At 42.0% G+C, this 21,388-nt stretch overlaps 1 protein-coding gene across 2 annotated transcripts in view; it reads left to right on the top strand.

Moving 5' to 3' along the window:
• The first annotated feature begins 2,869 nt into the window (after nt 1-2,869).
• The window catches only part of Mylk4 (myosin light chain kinase family member 4), a 70,750-nt gene continuing 52,231 nt past the window's right edge, over nt 2,870-21,388 (top strand). Inside the window, exon 1 of one of the 2 annotated variants that reach the window (XM_035441523.1) lies at nt 2,870-3,133. In XM_035441523.1, coding sequence (XP_035297414.1) covers nt 2,975-3,133 — 159 coding nt within the window. In that variant the 5' untranslated portion in view covers nt 2,870-2,974. The remainder of the gene's footprint in view (nt 3,134-21,388) is intronic. The other variant, XM_035441522.1, reaches the window with a different exon arrangement.

Below are 21,388 nucleotides of genomic sequence, written 5' to 3'. Positions count from 1 at the left end.
CTTAAAATGGAAAACACCATTTTTGTCTTGACTGGAAAACATTTATCTAAATTTAAAGAAAGGGAGGGAGGAAGAAGGGAGGGAGGGAGGGAGGGAGCGAGAGAGAGAGAGAGAGAGAGAGAGAGAGAGAGAGAGAGAGAGAGAGAGAGAGAGAGAGATCAAGCAAGGGTTCCAGAGGCTGTGGTGACAATGGATCACAGAGGGAGTAGTAAAGACTGAACAAAGGGTTTCAATTGTCTGTGTCATGAAGAATTAGAAAGCTGTCTATAATTCAATTTGTCAACAATGTAAGTTTTACATCAAGTAAATAAATCTAGGAACAGTAGACCTGGGAATGTGTTTTCTTCATCATGAATCAGGAAGAGTCATGGTGTCACCCATAAGGACAATTTCTGAGAAATCCACCTCTATTCTTTGTACCTACCTGGATAGGTACGCCTTTGACCTTTTTCCTAAACTAGAGAGAGTGGGAGACCTTTTAAATACAATAAGGATTGAGCAAATTAAACAATGCTTGCTAAATGCATTCAGAAGACACCACGCTACACTTGGATCTCTTCATAATCATCAAAACAAATGTTCATGTAACTGGGCTCCCATACCTTGCATCCTGGTAACTGCAATCAGGCCTGAGAGGGGTATGTGATCACCAAACACAAATCCAGCCCTGTAATTACAAGGGTACTGAGAGGGAAAGGTAAAGGTGATATTTCATCCAGCATTCTCAGTTCATCCTCTCCCTACCTGACCTTTGAAATGGAGCCATCAGCTTTGAAAGGCCTGGCATCTAAAATTAATATACTTCCCCATCTGACTAAGGAAGCAACAGCTGAGCAACATGAGATCAAGGAGCATATTAGTTTGAACAGGGGCTCAAAGTGGCATTTGGAGCAGCCACTTCCTCTGGTGGTAGACACTTGTCTTCCCAGATGACTTCTGCCCACTGAGAGTGAAGACTTACCAGAGAGTTCTGCAGTCTATTTGAATTTTGCAGATTCCTGTTATCTGCTGGAAAGAATCCTCTACTTGTGGAGTGGTTCAAACTCCAGGATGTCCTCCTACAGATGGTAATCACTTTAGTTTATTGTTAGAAGCTCTTTGCCAGTCTCTCTTCTCTCTCTATGTTGCTTTAAATAACAAGTCGCTCCAAACTTCAGGCAGAGTCAATGCTTAATATTTCTTTATGGAATGGTAATGTGTTAACCCCCCACACTGTTTTAATATGTTAATTTTCATGGCTTCCTGATCTAGTTTCAGTATTGCCTGTAATTCAACATTATATCTTAGTGACAGTTCATCATTAAATAGACATGTATCTGTCTTCTTATTTTAATAATTTTTTTCAGAGAAGTTTACAAAGTACTAATAATGATATGCAATGCATCTGTAGAGTTCTGGTTGATGTTATTTGCATTTTTTGAACCTAAGTTCTTTAGGCAATATATAGGATCTTGTAGAGCATTGACTTTACAATACTATATAAGTTTCGTACATTATTTTACTCTATGAATTGTAAAAATGAAAGGTGAAGTTTCATTGGCAGGATTAGAAATGATTGTGAAATCAAGCAAATTTCAGAGAATTTCCAGCAGGGGGCCCCGGGGACTAGCCACAGGAAAGCACAAATTCAAATCTTAATCTTTCTCTCTCTGTATAGCCAAGTAATGTGTAAATACACAGGTGCATGTATGTGTCTAGAATTGTTATTTGGTAGTGTGTGCATTACCTAATTTGTATGGAGAATATTTCAGAGAGAGCATGCAAAGCTGAGCTCAGTGCAATAAAAGGTGCTGGGTGCATTCTTCATATGAAATGGATTTCTTTTGAAAAATCAATACCAAATGTCTTAAGATGTAGGCAGGAGGACTTGGGGTGTGGCTCAGAGGTAGAAGTGCTTGCCTAACCTGTGTAGGTTATTGAGTTTAATCCCCAGCACTGAATAATTTAAAGATGGGGAAAAGGGGTTGCTGGTAGATAATTGTTGTGGTGGAGACACCACCCCCAAAGGTGGCACAATTTGCGAAGGAAGCCCCTCTTCCTGGACAAGCCTTTTTGCAGGACTGTGAGAAGCAAGCCTTGCAACCCCAGTCAAAAGCCCAGTCCTCACACTGTGTTTTAATCCACCACTTGATATGGCAGGAGAGTTTTAAATTTGCCCCTCATCTCCCACAGCTTGGTTGATTTTAGTCTGTGAAGAAAAAGCCTGATAATGAATAGATATCTAGAAAAAAAAACAGATGCTCACTGCATGAGAGTATGAAGCTCAAATCGGGGCAGCAGAGCATCTTTTATTGAGAGCCTGAAGGGACAGGAGTTTGGACTTCTGGGGTGAAAGCAAGTGAGAAGCCTCTGGAAGGTCGAGGGAGGGGTGAGTAGACATCCAGGATGCAAATAAAATCTTTCAGGTGGCAGCCGCCTGTGGTCATCTCCGTGGGGCAGGGGCTGGTCCCCTGTCTGATCTTGCTGTAGGTGACTCAGTCTTTCCTGGGTCATTTATTGCTTTTTAATGTAGATGGATATAAACTTCCTTTTACAAAAGGATTTTCCCAGCCACTCCTGTGTGTACAAAGGTCTGTGTTTCCTTTGAATAACCAACTTGAAATAAGCCCAATAAATATAACTGGGGTCTGATGTCTTACTTTCCATGTTATCATGTTTGGTTCGGTGAAGGATGTACTAGTCACCTGGGAGGGTGCTTCTTACTATTTGATTTTGTGGGAAAATGTAAAAATAAAAATATTTTCCTTTGAAAGTTCCAGCAATGGAGAAAGTTTCAGTTAGAATAGCAGCATTGCTCCTGATTTTGGAAGTCGATGGTGAATGAGTAACCTGAACTTGTCTCTCTTGTTTCCTTTCTTCCAGTCAGGAGAAAAGAGTACTGAAAAGTCAGGACTGTGTCCTGATTTACAAACCTGAGACTGTGGGAGATGAGAGCCCCACTCCTGACAGCAGCCTGCTCAGACTCACAACCAGCATGCTGAAGGTGAAAAGGCTGGAGGAGATCAGCTCCTGCCACAGCAGCAACCCCCTGGAGAAAGTGGCCTTTTTCCAGTGCATGGAGGAGGTGGAGAAGGTGAAATGTTTTCTGGAAGAGAATTCTAATGAGCTGGATCTACAAGCTGGAGACCATGAGGTAACCCTGTTGTCCCTTGTCTCGTGGGTGGTGCTCTTTTGACCCCTTTCAAGTTCCACGTTGTCACTTGTGTGTAGAACTGAAGAAACTGGAGAACGGATAGGTTTTATCCACTTCCCTGAGGCCTGTGTGTTGGGTTGGTTTTCAGAAGCCTTTGAATGTGCATTTTACCTGCAGTGGTGGAGGAATTTTGAAGTGAGTTTCTAGGCACTGGGAGTGTAGCTCAGTGGTAGAGGGTGTGCATAGCAAACCAGAGACCCAGGGTTCTGGATCATCACCCCCTCAATCAAAGACACATGCACACATACTCAGATACACATGTATATATACATGCATATTTATGGAATATGCTGTGGGCACACACTTTACAGAAGGCTCATGTTTGGGCTGAAAACAGAGAAGCACCATGGGGGACCTCTGTGCGGCTTCCAATTTCCCAAAGATCCTGAGCTCTGTAAGAAATGGAGCTATTGACAGCAAAGTCCAGAGAAGGGACATCATTCCTTGCTGCTAGCATGATGGTGGAACCCAGTGCCCACTGTGCAGAAGAAATGCTCTGAGCAGCACCAAATTCAAATTTGGAGTTGCCTAATCTGACCTGCGAGATGATAGGTGCTGTGAAAGTCAGCTGGTCAATACATCCAAAGCATGGTAAGCATTTATGGTGTGTGCACGGGGGGAAGAGTTGGTGTCAGCGTGAAAGGGAGAGTGGTCTAGTACTACCACCACAATATTGAAGAGACACCCCCACCCCCAACCACACCCTGCCAGGGGCCTCCACTCAAGCAAAGGCATATCCTTGACTACACGGTAGAAAAGAATTTCAAGATGATTAGGGAGAAACAAAGTTGGTAGGTTTATTAAATAGAGAAAAGAGCTAGTTTGTGCACAGACATTGGTGTGTGTGTGTGTGTGTGTGTGTGTGTGTGTGTGTGTGTGTGTGTGTGTGTGTGCCTGTGTGTTGTGAGAGAGGGGTGAAGGAGGGAGAGGGAAAACAATACATATACAAGACATGGGTATCTAAGTGTCTGCACAAAGGCCTCATATATGATTAAGGAGGTTTCTAAGTTACATTGTTTAAATGATGTGGGCTAGAGAGATGGCTGAGTGGGGAAAGGTGCTGACCATGCAAGCCTGGTGGCCTGAGTTAGAATCCAGGGACCCACATGAAGGTGGGCAGAAGAACTGATTCCACAGTACTGTCTTCTAACCCCCACACACGTGTGGTGACCCATGTGCTGTACCCTGTTTCTCTCACACATGTATAATACATAGGAAAAACTTAAACATATTGATTTACAACAGGTTTAAAGATTAAGGAAAACTTAAAAGTTAAGTAAAAATTATAGGGGCTAGAGAAATGGCTCCATGGCTAAGAGCACATACTGACTTTGAAAAGAATATGTGTTTGGTTCTCAGCTCACAACAGTCTGACTCCAATTCCAGGAGACCAAACGACTCTGGCCTCCTTGGCACAGCACTCCAGTGGATATACCCTGTACCTCAGACACATGATAAAAATTAACTTCTTTACTTATTTTTTCTTATCTTAAGGAATTTCCTTTTGCAACTGAAAGTGTAAGGTTATTTTACAATGTATATGGAATAGATTTGGGGCGACAGGAACACTAATATGATAAACCTCACAGTTCTAAACTCCTGGGCTCAAGCCATCCTCCAGCCACAGCCTCCCAGAGAGCTGGAACCATCTAGGTGCATGAAACCCTTCAGCTACTTAGATACAGAAGACGTAATTGTCATAGGCAAACTATGAGACACGAAAGACACTCTCGTAAGGACCATTAATAGCACAAACAAACAGAATTTATTTTCTCCTCATGAATTTCTGAAAGAAACAGAAAGACATGCATATTTCATCACTTTGCACAACAGAAATCAACTGACAGTTTATATGGATTTGATTATTTGTCAAGTACACTTGTTTTCATAATTCTGTGATATAATTTTGTTGCTGTTGTTGTTTGGATATTTTGAGAGAAAGAGAGGGGGAGAGAGAGAGGAGAGAGAGTGGAAAGAGAAGAGAGAGAGAAGAGAGGAGAGAGAGGAGAGAGAGGAGAGAGAGGAGAGAGAGAGAGAGAGAGAGAGAGAGAGAGAGAGAGAGAGAGAGAGAGAGAGGACCTTGTGTTGCTCAGGAAGTCCTTGAACTCCACATGTAGCTTAGGATGTCCTTGAGTTTCTGATCCTCTTGCCTCTGCCTTCTAAGTCCTAAGATGACAGTTATGTGCCACTGTGCCAAGGTTACGTGCTAGAACAGTTTAATTAACTGTCTTTCAAGTGTGAGGTAATGGTGAACTGGACTGTAAGCTTTCTTAGGAAAAATTACTTTTATAATTACCAACTGTTCTGAAAAGTTAGAAACCTAATTTGGAAGTTATATATTTTGGGGTTTGGGGGAAACATCGAGTCTGCAGAGACCCTAGAAGAAGTAAACAAACATTTTGTAGCAGGGTCTTTCTGGCTTCCATGCTACAGTTGACACCATTGAAGGTAGAAACCAGTGACAAGGAGTGCCATATGTCCTGTTCAGTTTTTTATTTATAAATGGAGAAGGCCCAGGGATGTCAGCAGTCAGCACCCTGTCTTCCTCTGGCCCTGTGTAGAATGGACAGGTACAGGGATCAGAGGCTCAGAGCTCTTTCTATGGTGGTCAAAGCCCTTCTATGGGTGCAGCACAGCCAGCAGGGCTGGCAGCTTGCAGGTAGAGAGGCTGCCTCAGCAACTCAGGTGTGTGGACACAGCTGGGCTACCATGGCTGTCTCCATCTTCTGCAGGACTGCAGGAGATCTTGACTGCACCACTCTTTTTTCTCCCGGGACTATTAAAAAGACCTGTCAACTTTCTCACTTCGCTCTCTTTTCTCCCCCTTCCCATTCTCTTTCTGAGAAGATTAGGGCTGCTAATGGCAGAAACATTTGCTAGCCGCACTGAAAGGCAATTTTCACTGGATTTCAGACACTCTGGGGACACAGCTTTGTTCTGGAAGCTTGAAATACAGTTTCCAAAAGCAACTTTATCTGCTCACAGTCCCAAGAGCAGGAAAACTGTATATAAATTTAACAACCTGTATTTGTTAAAATAGTTCAGTGAAACTCTTTTTTCTTTTCCGGCTCTTAACCAGGATTTTCTATTTCATTTATTTTCCCTTCACGGAGTTTATTTTAAACTACCTTTCTCTTCCTCTAGTTTTTTTTTTTTGGATGAATTATTAAATACTTCATATTCCACTTCTCTGTACTTGAAACATTTAATTTGTTTTATAATCTTAACTTTGTTTCTTTAATTTTGCTTCATTTTCCATTTGGTTCTGTTTTCTAATATCTTTTTCCTTTTTGTTACAATACTGTGAATTTAAAAAGGTTTATGACTTAAAGGGGCAAGTCATAGGCTTGCTTCCATTTTCTCATTTTCCATTCCATGGCTCAAAATTAAAGACTTTGAAGGGTGGCACAGGCCTCTCCCCAAGCAAGGAGCTGGAAATAGACAGAAAGTGACAGTTATCATCCCTAAGAAGAAGGGCACAGCTCACCTTCCCATCCCTGAGTCATTTCTCTTCTTCTCCCTTTATACCACACCTAGGAGCACTCTGATTCTTCAGCTCAGCCTCAGCCTCCACTGAGCATTAAATCTGTGCCATCACCAACACCCTGTATTCATCACTTCTGGGTCATCTCCAACCTGATTCCCCAGCAGCATCATTGTCTTACCTGCAAGATTTTGCACAGGTCAGGGATGTTCCCATCCTCTCTGAAATGCTCAATATGAAGCCTAGATTTTATATTTGCTCCTAGGCCATGCCCATGAGGACATCCACAATACTCCCTCAAAAGATCATCCACAAATGGAAACGGAACAAATAGATGAATAAAATATGCTTCCAGTAGATAGCCACATACCACTACACGCTAGATCTAAACTTGTTCAACATATGCATTGAAGTCAAGTAGCACTTAGCCAACAGCTGATCTGAGTGATGCGCTTAATAGCCACCAGGAAGTTATAAATACTAAATAGTTCTCACAACTATAATTACAATTACTTTGATATAATCAAATGCAGAGTTTTAATTAAATGATTATATTCATACTTTTGGTGCCAGGGACCCAACCCAAGGTCTCGAGAATATGCTACACCCTCAAGCCATACAAGAATATGCTATATCCCCCAAATAATATTTCTACATTTATACCTAAGATGATCTATGCCCACCTCCCTTGGTTTTCCCTACCTTCCTGTGTGATCCTATTTCCTGTTATTTCCCCTGAAGGCTTGGTCCCAAGTATAAAAATTAAGGGGCATTAGAGTATGTATGGATGGTCCTTTTACAAAACAAAGTCTTTGTGGGCCACTCCTCCAGAATTGTGCTTATAGGGCTTATTCAAGGGGGGTTACTTCTGAATCCACACTAATCATGATTTGAATGGAAAAGTCTCCTTTAGTAAGATCCAGGTTTCAGGGGTGGGAATGCGCTACAGTCGGTGGATGCTTCCATAGCATGCACGAAGCCTGAGTTTGAGCAGTAGCACCACATAAACTGGGCATCCCACTCTGTACCTGTAATCCTAGCATTTAGGAGGTAGAGGAGGGAGGATCAGAAGCTGAAGAGCATTCCGAGCTACACAGAATGTTTGAAGCCAGCCTGGGATGCATGAGACCATGTCTCAAACACAAAAGACACAAAATTCAAAATACAATACTACCAGCAACAAAAACAGGTTCAATTCTTCCATAGTCCCATCTAGAGGAGAGATTAGGATGGCCCAAATAAACACAGGCTCTCACAGTCCCTGGGATGTTTAAATGCTTCTCACAGATATTCAAAGACAGAACCAAACAAAAGTATTTCCTAGCCGGATGGGCAAAAGATGAGAGAGGGTTGGGTGAAGCATGGGTGTCTCTATTTTGATTGAGTTGGTTGTTTTAATAGCAGTTGACATTTCCTGACAGCTGGTGTGAAATTTTACCACCAGCCATATTCATAATTACTATTCTTAGATCTCAAAATAGCATAGTTAAGGATGACGATTTTTAATTTTTGAAGTTACATTCTTTCGAAAACCTTCCCCCCTTTTTTTTGCTCCTTGCCCTGAAATGGCAAGAGAAAGCTTCCTATCTGGCATTGGCCCAGAATAGGCAGCTGATACCAGTTACAACGCAGCTACTAGTCCTTGACCAGGGGACAAACACATGTGTGTCAGTATAAATTATCGCCAGCGATCTCCCTCAGTCCTTGCACCTGTCTCTGATCTGTCACAAAAAGCCATCATGTGTTTCCTTTTAAAGAAGCAGAGTATTAGTTGGTCGTGTAACCAGAGACACCCAGTGTAAGACTGCGCGCGCACGCACACACACGCACGCGCGCACACACACACACACACACACACACACACACACACAAATCCCATTGTGCTTCATGATGCCCACTCCTCAGAGCAGAGCAGGGAGCACAGAGAATTTAGAGAGTGGCTGTGCTGGATCAGGGCAGGGAAGGTGCCTTATAAATCCAGGGACTCCACAGCTGCTCCCAGAGAATGGACTCCACACTTCAAAGAAAAGACTTCTGGATTGTAGGTAGCGTGTGCCTTCTGTCGTCTTCAGTCTTCTGGCGCCTGTTTCGGTCAATGGTGACATGGGGAAGCCCCAAGCAGGCACCTGCACTTGAGGATGCACAGGTAGTGAAATCCTTTTGAATGAGGGCAGTTTCATTTGGCAATTTTATTTGAACATTTCCAGCCCAGGGGTAGTGTTCACCAAAGGCAGGATCCATGCCTTGCTGGACCTTGGCCCGGGATTACTGTCTCAGGAGGGGCTGGGATAATAATAGTGACATATGGCACCTTTCATCATTTCTAGCAATTGGACCAACTTTCGGGGAAATCTTGAAGCAGCTGTGTCAGGAATTAATTTAAGTTTGGGTATGAGAGCTAAAAATGATGTTGGCATCACTTCATTTTTGTTCTTTTTATATGTCCTAGTTATAAAAGAAAAAGATGTAAGATTTGTCCTGTTGATAAGAAGTCTGTTGTAAGCACAGCAATGAGGGGTGCCGAGTCCTTGGAATGTTGCCTTCCATGCTTTGGGCTGCTGCTGATAAGGTTTTTTTTTGTGGGACACAGAAGTTATTCCTGTGATGGAATTCTGTGGGCAAAATAGAATTCTAGAAGAGAAACAGTTCTCAGCCTAAAGACTGTAGTACTTTCCGAGAGAAGGTGTTCACTCCCAGGAAAACAGCTTTCTCTGTGTACTTGATTACCATCTGCTAAATCATTTCCAGACACGTTGGACAGTTTAGCAAACACTGCAGAAGACCATGTGGGCCAGGTCAGCACTCCTTTTGGGAGGCAGGCAGGCAGCAGTGTTTCTCGGCACCTTTTTGTCTTCCATCTTCTTCCAGCACTCCCTCCCCGCATGGACCTCTTCCATGAAATTTTACTTCCTTTCCTCATTTTTGTTCCTGAAGAGCTAGAGAGAGAGCTCAGTGAAGAGAGTTGGTGAAGTACTTACATTGCAGCCATGAGGGCATGATGAGTTTGACCCCAGAACCTGTGTAAAAATGACAGGCATGGTGACCCATCATGTAATATTAATGCTGCATCTCAGTGCTTAGTAGCTAGCTAGTCTAGCCTAATTAGTGAGCTTCGGATCAGTGAGAGACCTTGTTTCAAAGGGTGGTAGGTGATGTTCCTGAGGACAATGTCTAAGCACCCCTCCCAACACACACACTTACACAATATTGTTTGTGTGTGTACAGTGCTAAGAGTCGATCTCGAAGCCTTGAAGTTTCCAGGTAAATGTTGCTGAGCCACATTCCAGTCCTTCCCATGTAATTTATTTCTACGGATACCCTGTTTGATATGTATCTACCCTTGGGTACCTTGATGCATTCATTATGTGTATGCACATGCTTTGCACATACAAAGAAGAAGATTTTCTTCATCGCCTCTCCCCAAAGAAACAATGCCCCACTGGAGGGCTACTGCTGCAGTTGACAATACATGATTTACAGTTTAAAGATTTCCTGAAGGGGTGGTTTGGTAGCTGTGCATCCATGAAATATTTACATCTTATCCTATGAGAAGCCACAAGTTCTGCCTCTTGGTGGTGTTCAGATGACACAGCTCTATGCTTCCCCAAAGTGTGAACCTTTCTTGGGGTCCCTGCTACATGGACACTTGTGTGATTATCAAGTTCATATTCAGAAGAACAGCCAAATCTTGGAATAATTTATTAAATTACTTTATCCATCTTAGTTGAGGACAAGGTAAAATCAGTAGGAGAAAAACTGCAATAAAAACCTGATTTTAGGCATCATAGTTATCTATCTATTCAGACCCAGTCAGTTGCTGGTTCCCAAGCATTAATCATGTCTGGTTGTTTAATGCATCCTTTATGGGAAATATCAGAAGGACTGCATTTCTTCTGTGAGAAATTCTGTGAGGGCCTTCAGCTTCTGTGTAGAAAAGACTGGCATTCACTGAAGCTCTGAGGTGAGGACCACTGGAATTCCTACCTCTGCTAGCTGACAATGAAAAGGTTAGCAAGCATTTAGAAGTACCACACATGTGTTTTAAAGGTTCTTGTAGATTTTTAACTGTAAAGGAAAGCTCATTTATGTCAGATTTACAATGTAACTCTCATCTTTTTTCATCACTGGTGATTATTTACAACATTAACCACGGATTATCTTTGAAATTTGCCCAAGCACAGCAGTTTAGGGATTTTCTTTCACAGAGATGCCAGAGAATCCATTTGTAATGTTAACATGCTGTTTCTAGTCAAGAGGTAAAGGCTTTCCAATGTACTGGGTATAGATGTCTGCTCATGTAAAGTTCTATATGTGCTTGAATAAGTATACAGATGAGTAACCTTACTGTGTATGTTGTTTCCATGCTTCTGGATAATCAAAGTTATAATAATTTTATAAAATTTTGTTAGTTGTTATAATGTGAAGAAAATACCTTTATTTTCTGTCTCTAAAGTTGAGACACCATAATTAAATATATAATTGTTGCTAGTTATATCTATGTTTCTAGGCAAGAAAATGCTTAACACATGTGTTAATGAAATTCCTAAATATAATTTACCTGTGTTACTATCCATTTCCCCCAAACAATTAGGTTTGTAAAATGTCCATTTATCTATTAGCATTATCCAGACCTCTATTTTTCACAGACTATCTTCATAAGTTTCACTACACAATTGACTCTCTGTATCCATGAATTGCACATCTGTGAATCTAGCTAGCCATGGAGGAAACATTATGTCTGTACTGAACATCTGCAGACATTTTTCCTTATAATTATTCCCTAAATAATAGAGAATAACAGCTATCAGCAATAACACCGTGCTAAGTATTATAAGTAAGCCAGAGATGATTTAAAGCATAGGAGAAGAGGTACACGGCCATATGTCAACCTCGTGCCATTTTATACAAAAGACTTTGAAAGACTAGGGAGGGGTTCCAGGAACAGGTCTCCCAAGTATATGCCAAAGGATGTTCTTTCATGTTACTTATTTTTATTAATATTTTAACATGCCAACCCATTTAAAACATTTTTTAGCAAAAGCCAAAATGCAACAGTGTGCTAAGTACAGATTTTTCAAACACACAGCAACCCACGCACAACATAAATTTAAAAATGATTTGTTAGTTCGTGACCTCAGAGAACCTAAAATCTCTCACAACTAAGGTGGTCCCTGGGGCACCTGCAACAGAAACTCTTTCCAGATCTTTGCCCAGAGGCATTCATTCCTCATTTTCTGTCTAACATGTGGCAGTAAGTCCGAGGGATCTGAGGTAAGCAGGTAGCAACAGTCTTCTTTCTAGAGAAAAGGGAAAATTGATAATAAGAGGTGTTTACTATATAGAACATTGATATTGTGAAAGTTTTCTTAGGGTTTTTATGTGGCCAGCACAGTATGTCTAGTGTCTCCAAATTGCCACTCCTGAATTCCCACCAGAAAGCAGAACCTGAAACCAGGGCTTATGTTTGGATCCTTAATTTGGGAATTGACTCCTAGGAATAGGCATGGGACTCCCAAGTGTGAGTTAGTGAAAGAAGGAAGCCCCAGCATGATGCTCGCTAAGCTGATCACTATAGACAGGAGGCTCATAGTTGCATCTTTGTTGTAGGACTGAAGTCCACCTGGCTCTGTCTCTTTTGATAAGTTTAACAGGGCCTATAGTGTCTTCAGTTGCCTCTGTGTAAACATAACTCACCTGGTGTTCTCTCAGAAATGCCAGAGAACTCTAGGGAGGTGGCCAGCAGCTGTAGCTGTGAGGGGGACAGGAAGAGTCCCCATTTAGTTGCTTCAGCAATAGCTGGAGCAAAGGTAGATCAGACTGTGTAAAGAGCAGAGAGAGGAAGACATATTCAAATTCACAGATGTTTCAACATTTAGCCTTTAAGGTGTTGCAATCAAGATAGAGTTCTTTTGCTCATTGGGGAATTGATTTTTGTTGTTGTTGGTACCAGCTTATTTTTGTTTTGCCAGTTTCCAGCTTGTGGTGTTACCAGCTCATTTTTGGTATTGTTGGCTTTCTCAGGGAAAATTGCTCAATTTAAGATGAAAGGCCCATCAACTGAAACAAAGGACACCTGACCAATGCAGTAAGGATGAACTCAGAGTGGCCCCTCCAAGCCAGTGCTGAGGACTGCCCTGAGAACAGAGACAGCTTCCAGTCTTAACTCTTCCTCCCCAGGGTGTTCTTTATGATCTTTGAATAATGGTGTGTGCCTGTCCCTTTTTGACACACTGGCATACTCTTTGGGTAAAATAAAGTAGCATGTATACGTGAAAATGCTCTGTAAAATGTGAAGGCTGTAAATATTACTATTTTCAGTGCATGGCTGTCTTCCACATCTGGGCCTCAGACCCTTATGTCTTTGTACTGGCTGCTTTTGCATGTCAACTTGACACAAGCTAGAGGCGTCAGAGAGGAAGGAGCTTCAGTTGAGGAAGTGCCTCTATGAGATGCAGCTGTAAGGCATTTTCTCAATTAGTGATCAATGCGGTAGGTCCCAACCCATGGTGGGTGATGTCATCCATGAGCTGGTGGTCCTAAGTTCTATAAGAAAGCAGGTTGAGCAAGCCAGGGGAAGCAAGTCAGTGAGCAGCACCCTTCTGTGACCTCTACATCAGCTCCTGCCTCCAGGATCCTGCCCTGTTTGAGTTCCTATCCTGACTCCCTTCAGTGATGAACAGCATGTGGAAGTGTAAGCCAAATAAATCCTTTCTTCCCCAACTTGCTTTTGGTTATGGTGTTTCATTGCAGCAAAAGAAACCCTAAGACAGTCTTCTCATACATGGAGATGGCCTTAAGCATGGAGACAGCCTCTGTGTGTGTACTGTCTCCTAGTATTTATTTTAACATTTCTTTCAACCTTACCTACTGTTTTTCAGAGGGAAAAATCACCTGATTTATGAGCCCATTTTATACAATTAAGATGATATATGCTTTTTAAAATATATTCCTAAATCTTAAGTATTAGTCCTTGGCTCATGGCTTTACCCAGTTGGAGGTTCTGCTGCTTGTAGATTATGGTGGTGTTTTTTGGTATTTTTTTTTCATGTGTGTTGCTGCAGACCCCCCAAAGCACTGTACTGAGGTTGTGACTCAAAGATTGGGACTTGGGGTTCAGTTCTATGGTCAAATATGTGCCTAAGATGCACAAGGCTTTAGATTTTATTTCAGACAGACAGACAGACAGACAGACAGACAGACACACATACACACACACACACACACACAGAGAGAGAGCCTTAAAACATAGATCCCAAGGGACCTTGGAGGCCAGCTTGTCCAAATCTTCAGAAGGAGGACTCAAAACCCAAGAGGTGAAATGAACTTGTCCAGGATTCCTGACAGTGAGGGAGGACTCTGCTTTCTGAACATAAGGATTCTCTTCTGACTAATCTTCTGTGCTGCCAGAGCCTGTAGCATGAATAAACAAAAGACCCAGAGACTGATATTAGGGTTCAAGCTTCAAGCTGAAGATCAGAAAAGCAAAGCAGCTGGTCGCTAGCTCTTACTCTACCTCAGACTGAAAGTCGATCCTGGCTCCTCAGACTGTAACCTCTCCTCAGCATGGCTGGAGAATCCTCAGACTTCAGTGTCTTCCTATCCTCAATGGCTGCAAAATGAATGCCTGATACTGAGACCCTGCTCCTGTCTTATATACCTCCCTAATGCTGGGATTAAAGGCGCTTGATCCCAGGTGCTGAGACCATCTTTGTGTGAGCTGTTTCTCTTTAGGACTGCATCAGTCTTGTGTAGATCTGGGTGGCCTTGGACTCACAGAGATCCTTCTACCTTTTAATCTTGAGTTTTAGGATTAAAGGGGTGTACCACCACCTCCTAGCTTCTGGCTGCTGGGATTAAAGGTGTGTATCGTCACTGCCTGATCTCTATAGCTTGAGGCTGGCTTTGCTTTCTGAATCCTCGGGCAAACTTTAATTAATATATCACCCTAAGAGCCAGCATTTTTTTCAGAGTTCTTATCTCTATTGTCAGCACCACACCCCCAGTCCCCTGGCCCAAGATCTTCTGCAGCTTCCCACACTGGATCAAGAGCTGGCTCAGTTATTTGAGCCCTGCAGTCTGGTAAACCACCAGCCAGGCCCTGGAGCTTACACCTTGGCTCATGGTTCTAGCTCTGTACTAAGTGCCACTGGTGCTTAATTTCCATGGGTCCCAGTACCTCACCCAGCAGTTCTCTGAATGCCTGGGCATGGGAGCTGGAAGCCTGCACAGCAGGGGGTAAGTTCAGGCGGCAGTCTGTAACAGGTGTGGGGTTAATGGTCTTGTCAGTGGCCCAGACATCAGAAAATTCTAAAAAAAGGAAGTAACTAGGCTAGAAGTCAGTAGTGTGTGCACTCACATTCTGACGTATCTCACTACCTGTTACCTTACAGTGTTTGTATTCCACACATGAACAAGCTAGGCCGATTCCTACCTTTCCTATGAAGCTTAATGCTCCTATTAATAAAATTAGGATAAGAGGTAGGCATAAAAATGAAATATTAATGCATTCTTTCAATTCACAAATGTATCTAACCCACCCATATCAGAGTCTAATTAGTCACTTAAATCATTACATAGATTTTATGTGAATTTAGTTAAAAAGCAACTATTACCAAGCTAGAAGTGTTGGCCTTGCTTAGAGGCCAATAAAAGTTGTCAAACCATGACTCTAGTTTGAAGCAAAAATGCGTGAAATCCACTGACAAAAGCAATTTCATTTGCTCATGGTCTCTGATAGTCTCAAAAAGAGGCAGAACCTGTCAAAACAAGACTATTCCTGTAGGCATTAAACAGGATTAGATTGTGCCTTCTTTTCCTTTTGGGGACCCATTCAGATGACCTGGGAGGCCTTTATTATTTAGAAACATAAAGACTGATGGCATTAGGTCTCATTTAGTTCCGAACTTTCTAGAACAAGCATCTTACACTAAGGTATTATCCATCCCCAGTGTTGGGGATGCATCCTATGGTGGCTTGAATTTTGCACACATGCTACACCCCACTCCAATTTTTATGTTCTTAGGGTTATGTTTGCTGGTTACCTGTTTAGGATTTTTTGCCTTTAACCTTGTTGTAGTTCTTTATTTACCCAGTTATTTTATTGACAGATATGTAAATAGTTCTCACTGTGTGTCAGTACTTGCTCTAAGTACTTTAAAAATCAGGGTGTAATTCAGGCCCTTGCCTAGCTCTGTAAAGCCTTGGGCTCAGCCTCCAGTAATGCAACAGCAAAACTCTGTGACAGCCTCAGGAGATAGACCCGTCCCTGACTGATCTCTAGCGTTTATGCTGTGTGCTCCAGACATTGTGCTAAGTATTTCCCACAGTGTGTGTTCACCTTCACAGTAGCTCCATGGTGCTCTCTGTCATCAGGTACATGAGCTAAGACTTACTGGGACTAGGAACTTGATCAAAGTGGTATAGCGGCATTTCTGCCTGAATGCATTCATTTGCTCAACATTTAAAACTAGCACATAGGCTTAAGTGCAGAAACTTTTGCTAGAGTTTCTTTTAAAAAATAAATTTGTTTCTAAGAGAAGTTTTGGGCTCGTAGAAAAACCAAGAGAAAGTTACAAAGTTATGCATACATAACACCCCCCCATAGTTACACCCCCATAGCTGTGCATACATAGTCCATCTCCTACAGCACAGACCTATGAGCAAGTCTCCTAGCAGAACAGTGCTTTTCTTCTAACAAACAAGCCCTCACTGGTACTCTGTGTTTTATACTGAGCCTCACCCCTGGTGTTGTACAGTCTGTGGATTTGAACAAATGTAAAATTTCATGTGTATACCATTATAGTAATTTAAATAAAAAAACAAAGACATTAAGCATTTGTAGACAAACAGAATTTTCTAAAGGTGATTTGTTTTATCCTCATATGATCTGAAGTATTTTTTCAATTTAACAACTGTTTTAATTGTTTGCTCTTCAAATACCAATGTAGGAACCTGGTGGGTTTTAAATGTCTACAATGCCAACCAGCAAACCAAGGCTCTTGTTAGCAAATGTAACAGCGACCTCCAGTGGGAAGAAGTGGCAAAGACTCGTGTGTGTAAGGACCTTTCAGGCTTTGGGAGTTTTTCCTGCTGCTGAGGAAGCAACCCAGGGCCTTTTGCATGCTTGGCAAGTGCTTTACTACTGTGCTGCACCCCAGCCCAGGATATCTTTGTGGTTGTTCAAACCAATGCTAGCACTTTCTCAGCTCTGCTTGAGAAAAGACGAAATATCCTGGATCTGATTTATTTAAGTATACATAGTAAGGCTAGATTTTTGTTTTGTTTTTGTTTTTTGTTTTTTTGAGACAGGGTTTCTCTGTATTGATTTGGAACCTGTCCTGGCACTCACTCTGTAGACCAGACTGGCCTCCAACTCACAGATATCTGCCTGCCTCTGCCTCCTGAGTGTGGGGATTAAAGGATAGCACCACCAAAGCCTGGCTTAGGACATAAACTAATACCATGAGCTCTTAAATACTCTACTGTTTTGTCAATAGCTCATTTGAATTCAGTACTTTATCAACCCAATATAAGTCTTGACTATCAGCTGCAACTGACATTTCACCAAAGCTAGCTTTAGGAAGGCAGATAGTCCCAAAATATACTTCTTCTCTTTTTATAGCATGGCTTGATATTTTTTTCCTGGCAGACTTGCCTATTTGTATTTCACTTTACCGTAGTTTCACTTTGCAATGCAGATTGACATATGTATGGCCACATATTTGAATTTCATGTGGCCTCTTGCTGCCTCTGTGACACTAAGCATGTTCTGTAGAGCTCTTCAGTGCACCGAGATTAGTAATCTTAACCTCACAGAGTTATTGCCTAATGCAGTTTACGTGGTCCCTGGCACAGAGAAGACAATAAGCCCAGTAAAGAAAACAATACACTGCACTTGTGTGTAGACTGGACATGTGTGTAGACTGGACATAGGACCTCACACAAGCCTTCTTCATCTCTTAGCTCTGCCCTGGGCCCAATTCATTGAGCCACTGGGCCATTGCCCAACTGTCGGCCTCTTCTCTGGATCCTGATCTCTTTCCTGCTCAGAACAGAGCCCCACATTTACTGTCCTGGAAGACAAGTCTTCTCATGTATCATTGTGGTAGAAGTTTCCATGTTTCTGAGGCTCCTGGGCTGTGATCTTTAGACATCTTGATACTACACTATCAGGCTTGACTTTCCTCATCCCCATCATTACCTCTAACAGACGTCAGTACCGGATGTGATTTTTTGAAATATGTCTTACAGTTTTTCATCCCTATTGGAGTGATGGCAAAATGAGTTAGATGCATACATAAGAGTTGCCATAATATACCATGAGGAGGGAAAAAGGAGTTCCAGCATGAATGTTCTGCAGGACCAAGACCATCTACCTATGAATATGCAAATACTGTGTGATGGGATCCTGCTATCTGATGTGCATAAGAATCAAGCAACACAGGCTTCACAGACCTGAGTCAGGCAGAGGCCATTGTTTTTCTGGTTACACACGACTAAATATCCCTTGGGAGCCAGGGAGTGCACACCTAGGTCAAACCTGACGCACATTGTTTATAGAAATCACCAGCTCCGAAATGACAGTTACTATTGTCAGCTTAACAAAAGGAGCAGAAGACATTCTGTTGGTGTCAAGCATCTTGTCTTTCCAAATGATGCAGGGCTGTACCCGACTTGTACTTAGCTGGAAGACGCAGAAAAAGCTCTATTCTTCACTCTCTGCTTTCTTTGTTCCCTGAGAACTGTCATGAGTCCCAAGTTCAGGAGGCTGGTTACTGACATGGCATTGTATTCTAATGAAATTTGCTGGGAATAAATGGAAGACTGGAAAGTCAATGGCCATGACTCTTAATCTGGTCAAGTGTGTTCAATAAAAAAAACAAAACAAAAACAAATATCAGTCTTGCCTCATGTTCTGTGAAGACTGCACTGTGTTTGGTTCTTATAAATTAAATGATAGGATCCTACCACACAGCATTTACTTCATGCTTTTGGTTTAATAAAGGCATATTCATGTGAATGAAATTAGTTCTCATTTAACATTTTATTCATGCTAACTCCTACTACAGTCCATAAAATAAAGATTTATAGATGAAACTCATTAAAGTTTATTTTCAACTATTCCACTTCATTATTGTTTCCCAACTCATAATTAACAGCCTAGGGATCTATAAGATGGATGTGGGGGTTCATTTCTTTATTCTGGCATCCTTTGTACCCAAATCCATATCACTGGGGGAAATCACTCAATAGTTGTGTGACATTAGTCATTTGATTTTTCTTTGTCTCAGTTCTTGTGTCATCACATTGGTATAATAATGCCAACTTTGTCAAATTTTATGGGGGAAGGATTACAAAACCTGCTGTGCCTATAAGCAAGTGGCTTGGTGCCTGGTACAGAGATGCAACCTCCACATTGGCTCCTATCTCTGCTTCTTGGCTGTATTCCACACCTTTGATCATTTTCTCCCCCTGACCCTGAGATGGCTTTTGAAACCCTTGAAGACCAGATTCAAATCTCATGACAGTTAGTTCTAATCAACTTGGTTACAAGACCTTTCATATACACTGTTGAGGTACCCCGTGCCAGGTGTGTGGCTACTGTGGGTGTCCTTTATGGTCATTGCTGTGTTGCAGGCAAACCTTCCCGTGGCCAGGAGGCTAGAGCTCTCTCTCTCTGGGGATTATTCCCTGTTTATTTATTTTTGTGTCATATCTTTCAACAAGATAAGTTCATTTACATTTTGTGTACTGTTTATCTGTGGCTTTTAGGTCCAATTTCTTATTTCAAGTTTTAGACGTGAAGGTGACTAATATATTTACTCAAATACTTAGACAAAGTAATGAGTATGGCCAGTCAGGATATTTGAATACCTTTGGGTTTGCCTATTTTTTTCTGAGATCATCAAGAGGATAAAGGAGTGAATTTTAAATACGGTCAGTGTGGCCTGACACACTCTGACTGTCTTTATTAAATATCCAGCAATAAGAAAGACATCTGTCGTTCTGGGGGCCTTGTGTCCCCTCTGAAAAAGAAGGCAATCTGTCTCTCCTCAGTCAAAATGTGTTAACTGTTGTTCTGCAGTGACGCTAGTGCATTGGGAATTGTCTTCAATGACAGCAGTAAGGCACTGCCCAGGTTCTGGTGTCTCTTTTAGACTCAATCTAGAAAGATTAAACCAATGTAAATTATTTTATAGGTTCTGCTTGTCAGTTACTTTATGGTGATACAAAAATGGCCATTCACCACACACAGGGATCTCAGTCCTTAAACAGAGGCCATGCCTGCCAGGCAGCGTTGGTGTGGCCAGGGCATTTGTTCCAGATAGAAGCGCTCAGGCCCGCCCCATGTGCTCTCATCTAGGTGAATGATCGAATTTGAAAGCACCAGAATTTAATTACCTCCTGCAGTTGAAAAATGAGGGACTAAGTTTTTTTTTTCCCCATGAAAGCTGCAGAAATGTGACACTAGTAAAGCTGTGCATATATGCTTATCTAAGCAGTAGATGCAAGGACATATCCACATACATGTACCTTGAGTATATGTGTGCTTATAGTGGTGTGTGTGTGTGTGTGTGTGTGTGTGTGTGTGTGTGTGTGTGTGTGGTGTTCCCAAGCCTCCCTCAGGCTAGTCCTTGAGAACAAGGCAATATCCTTTCTTGAACATTTTAAGAGCATATTTTCCTTGATAAAATAAATATGTCTATTAATAGTTGTTTCCATTAGATTTCCCAGGCAGACAAAACATAGAACTTGTCCCTTAGCCAGTCAGATAAGCTGGGGTGAGGGGACATGTGAATGGCAGCACACCCTGCCTTCCCTGGAAGGGTCACATTCATCCCCAGGGAGGTGGTCTGGACATTAAGTCCTTTACCCATTAGAAAAGAGGCGATTGTGTGACAGGACACCAAGAGACTGTGCATCATGGAAATTCTTTGGTCTGCCCTTGTCAGCAAGGCAGCAGGTGGTTTAATTAAAAGCCATGTGTGTGCTGAGTAAAAGAACAGGCTGTGAGATTCTCTGTTGTCACCGAGTTACTCCTGCCAGGTGCTTGCTGGCAGGGTTTGTAAACATAAGTGGCAGAGAGCCTCTGGATTTCACTGCATTCTGTTGATGCTAAAGTTAGGTTTCCAGTACCCAGAGTCACATGGAAAGGTCAGTAGGGTCTGGAGCTTGGGGCTCCATCTGGGCTTTGCTCCTTTGTTAGATCAACCACCTTGACTTCTGGTGCATTATGAGACACTCTGATGAGTTATGTGTTAGGGAGAAGACCACTGAAATAAGCATCCCATGGGGTAAATAATCAGACTCCTAGGCCCACAAGAATTCTTTAGCAGAAACTGCTAGAATGGGGCCTGGGAGTCCATGTCTTTAATAACCCAAGGGTTCTGATGAAGAGCTTTGTTAGTTAGTGCTCTTCCTGGGCAGTCACTATTTGGATTTTGCTCTTTTTCCCTTTATGCTGTGGCTGGTAACTAAAAAGATAGTATGTAAATTCTGGCTATTTTTTTAGGCTACGAACCATTAAGTTTTAAAATACTGACTTCTTTCTGGGCTGACTACTCATTAACTCTGCCTCTTTTTATTAAGTTAATCTTTTGGCTGCTTAGATATCTTTGCAGAGTGATGCTGAGGACAAACATACCTTAGATCTCTTGAGTAAATGCTATAGGCCTAAGAGCTGATTGAGTTTTCTTCTTCTCTTGCTTGCT

The sequence above is a fragment of the Cricetulus griseus genome, chromosome 3 (genome assembly GCF_003668045.3).
Source record: "Cricetulus griseus strain 17A/GY chromosome 3, alternate assembly CriGri-PICRH-1.0, whole genome shotgun sequence".
In the NCBI taxonomy this organism is placed as follows: Eukaryota; Metazoa; Chordata; class Mammalia; order Rodentia; family Cricetidae; genus Cricetulus; species Cricetulus griseus.
This window is presented reverse-complemented; position numbering and strand designations above follow the sequence as displayed.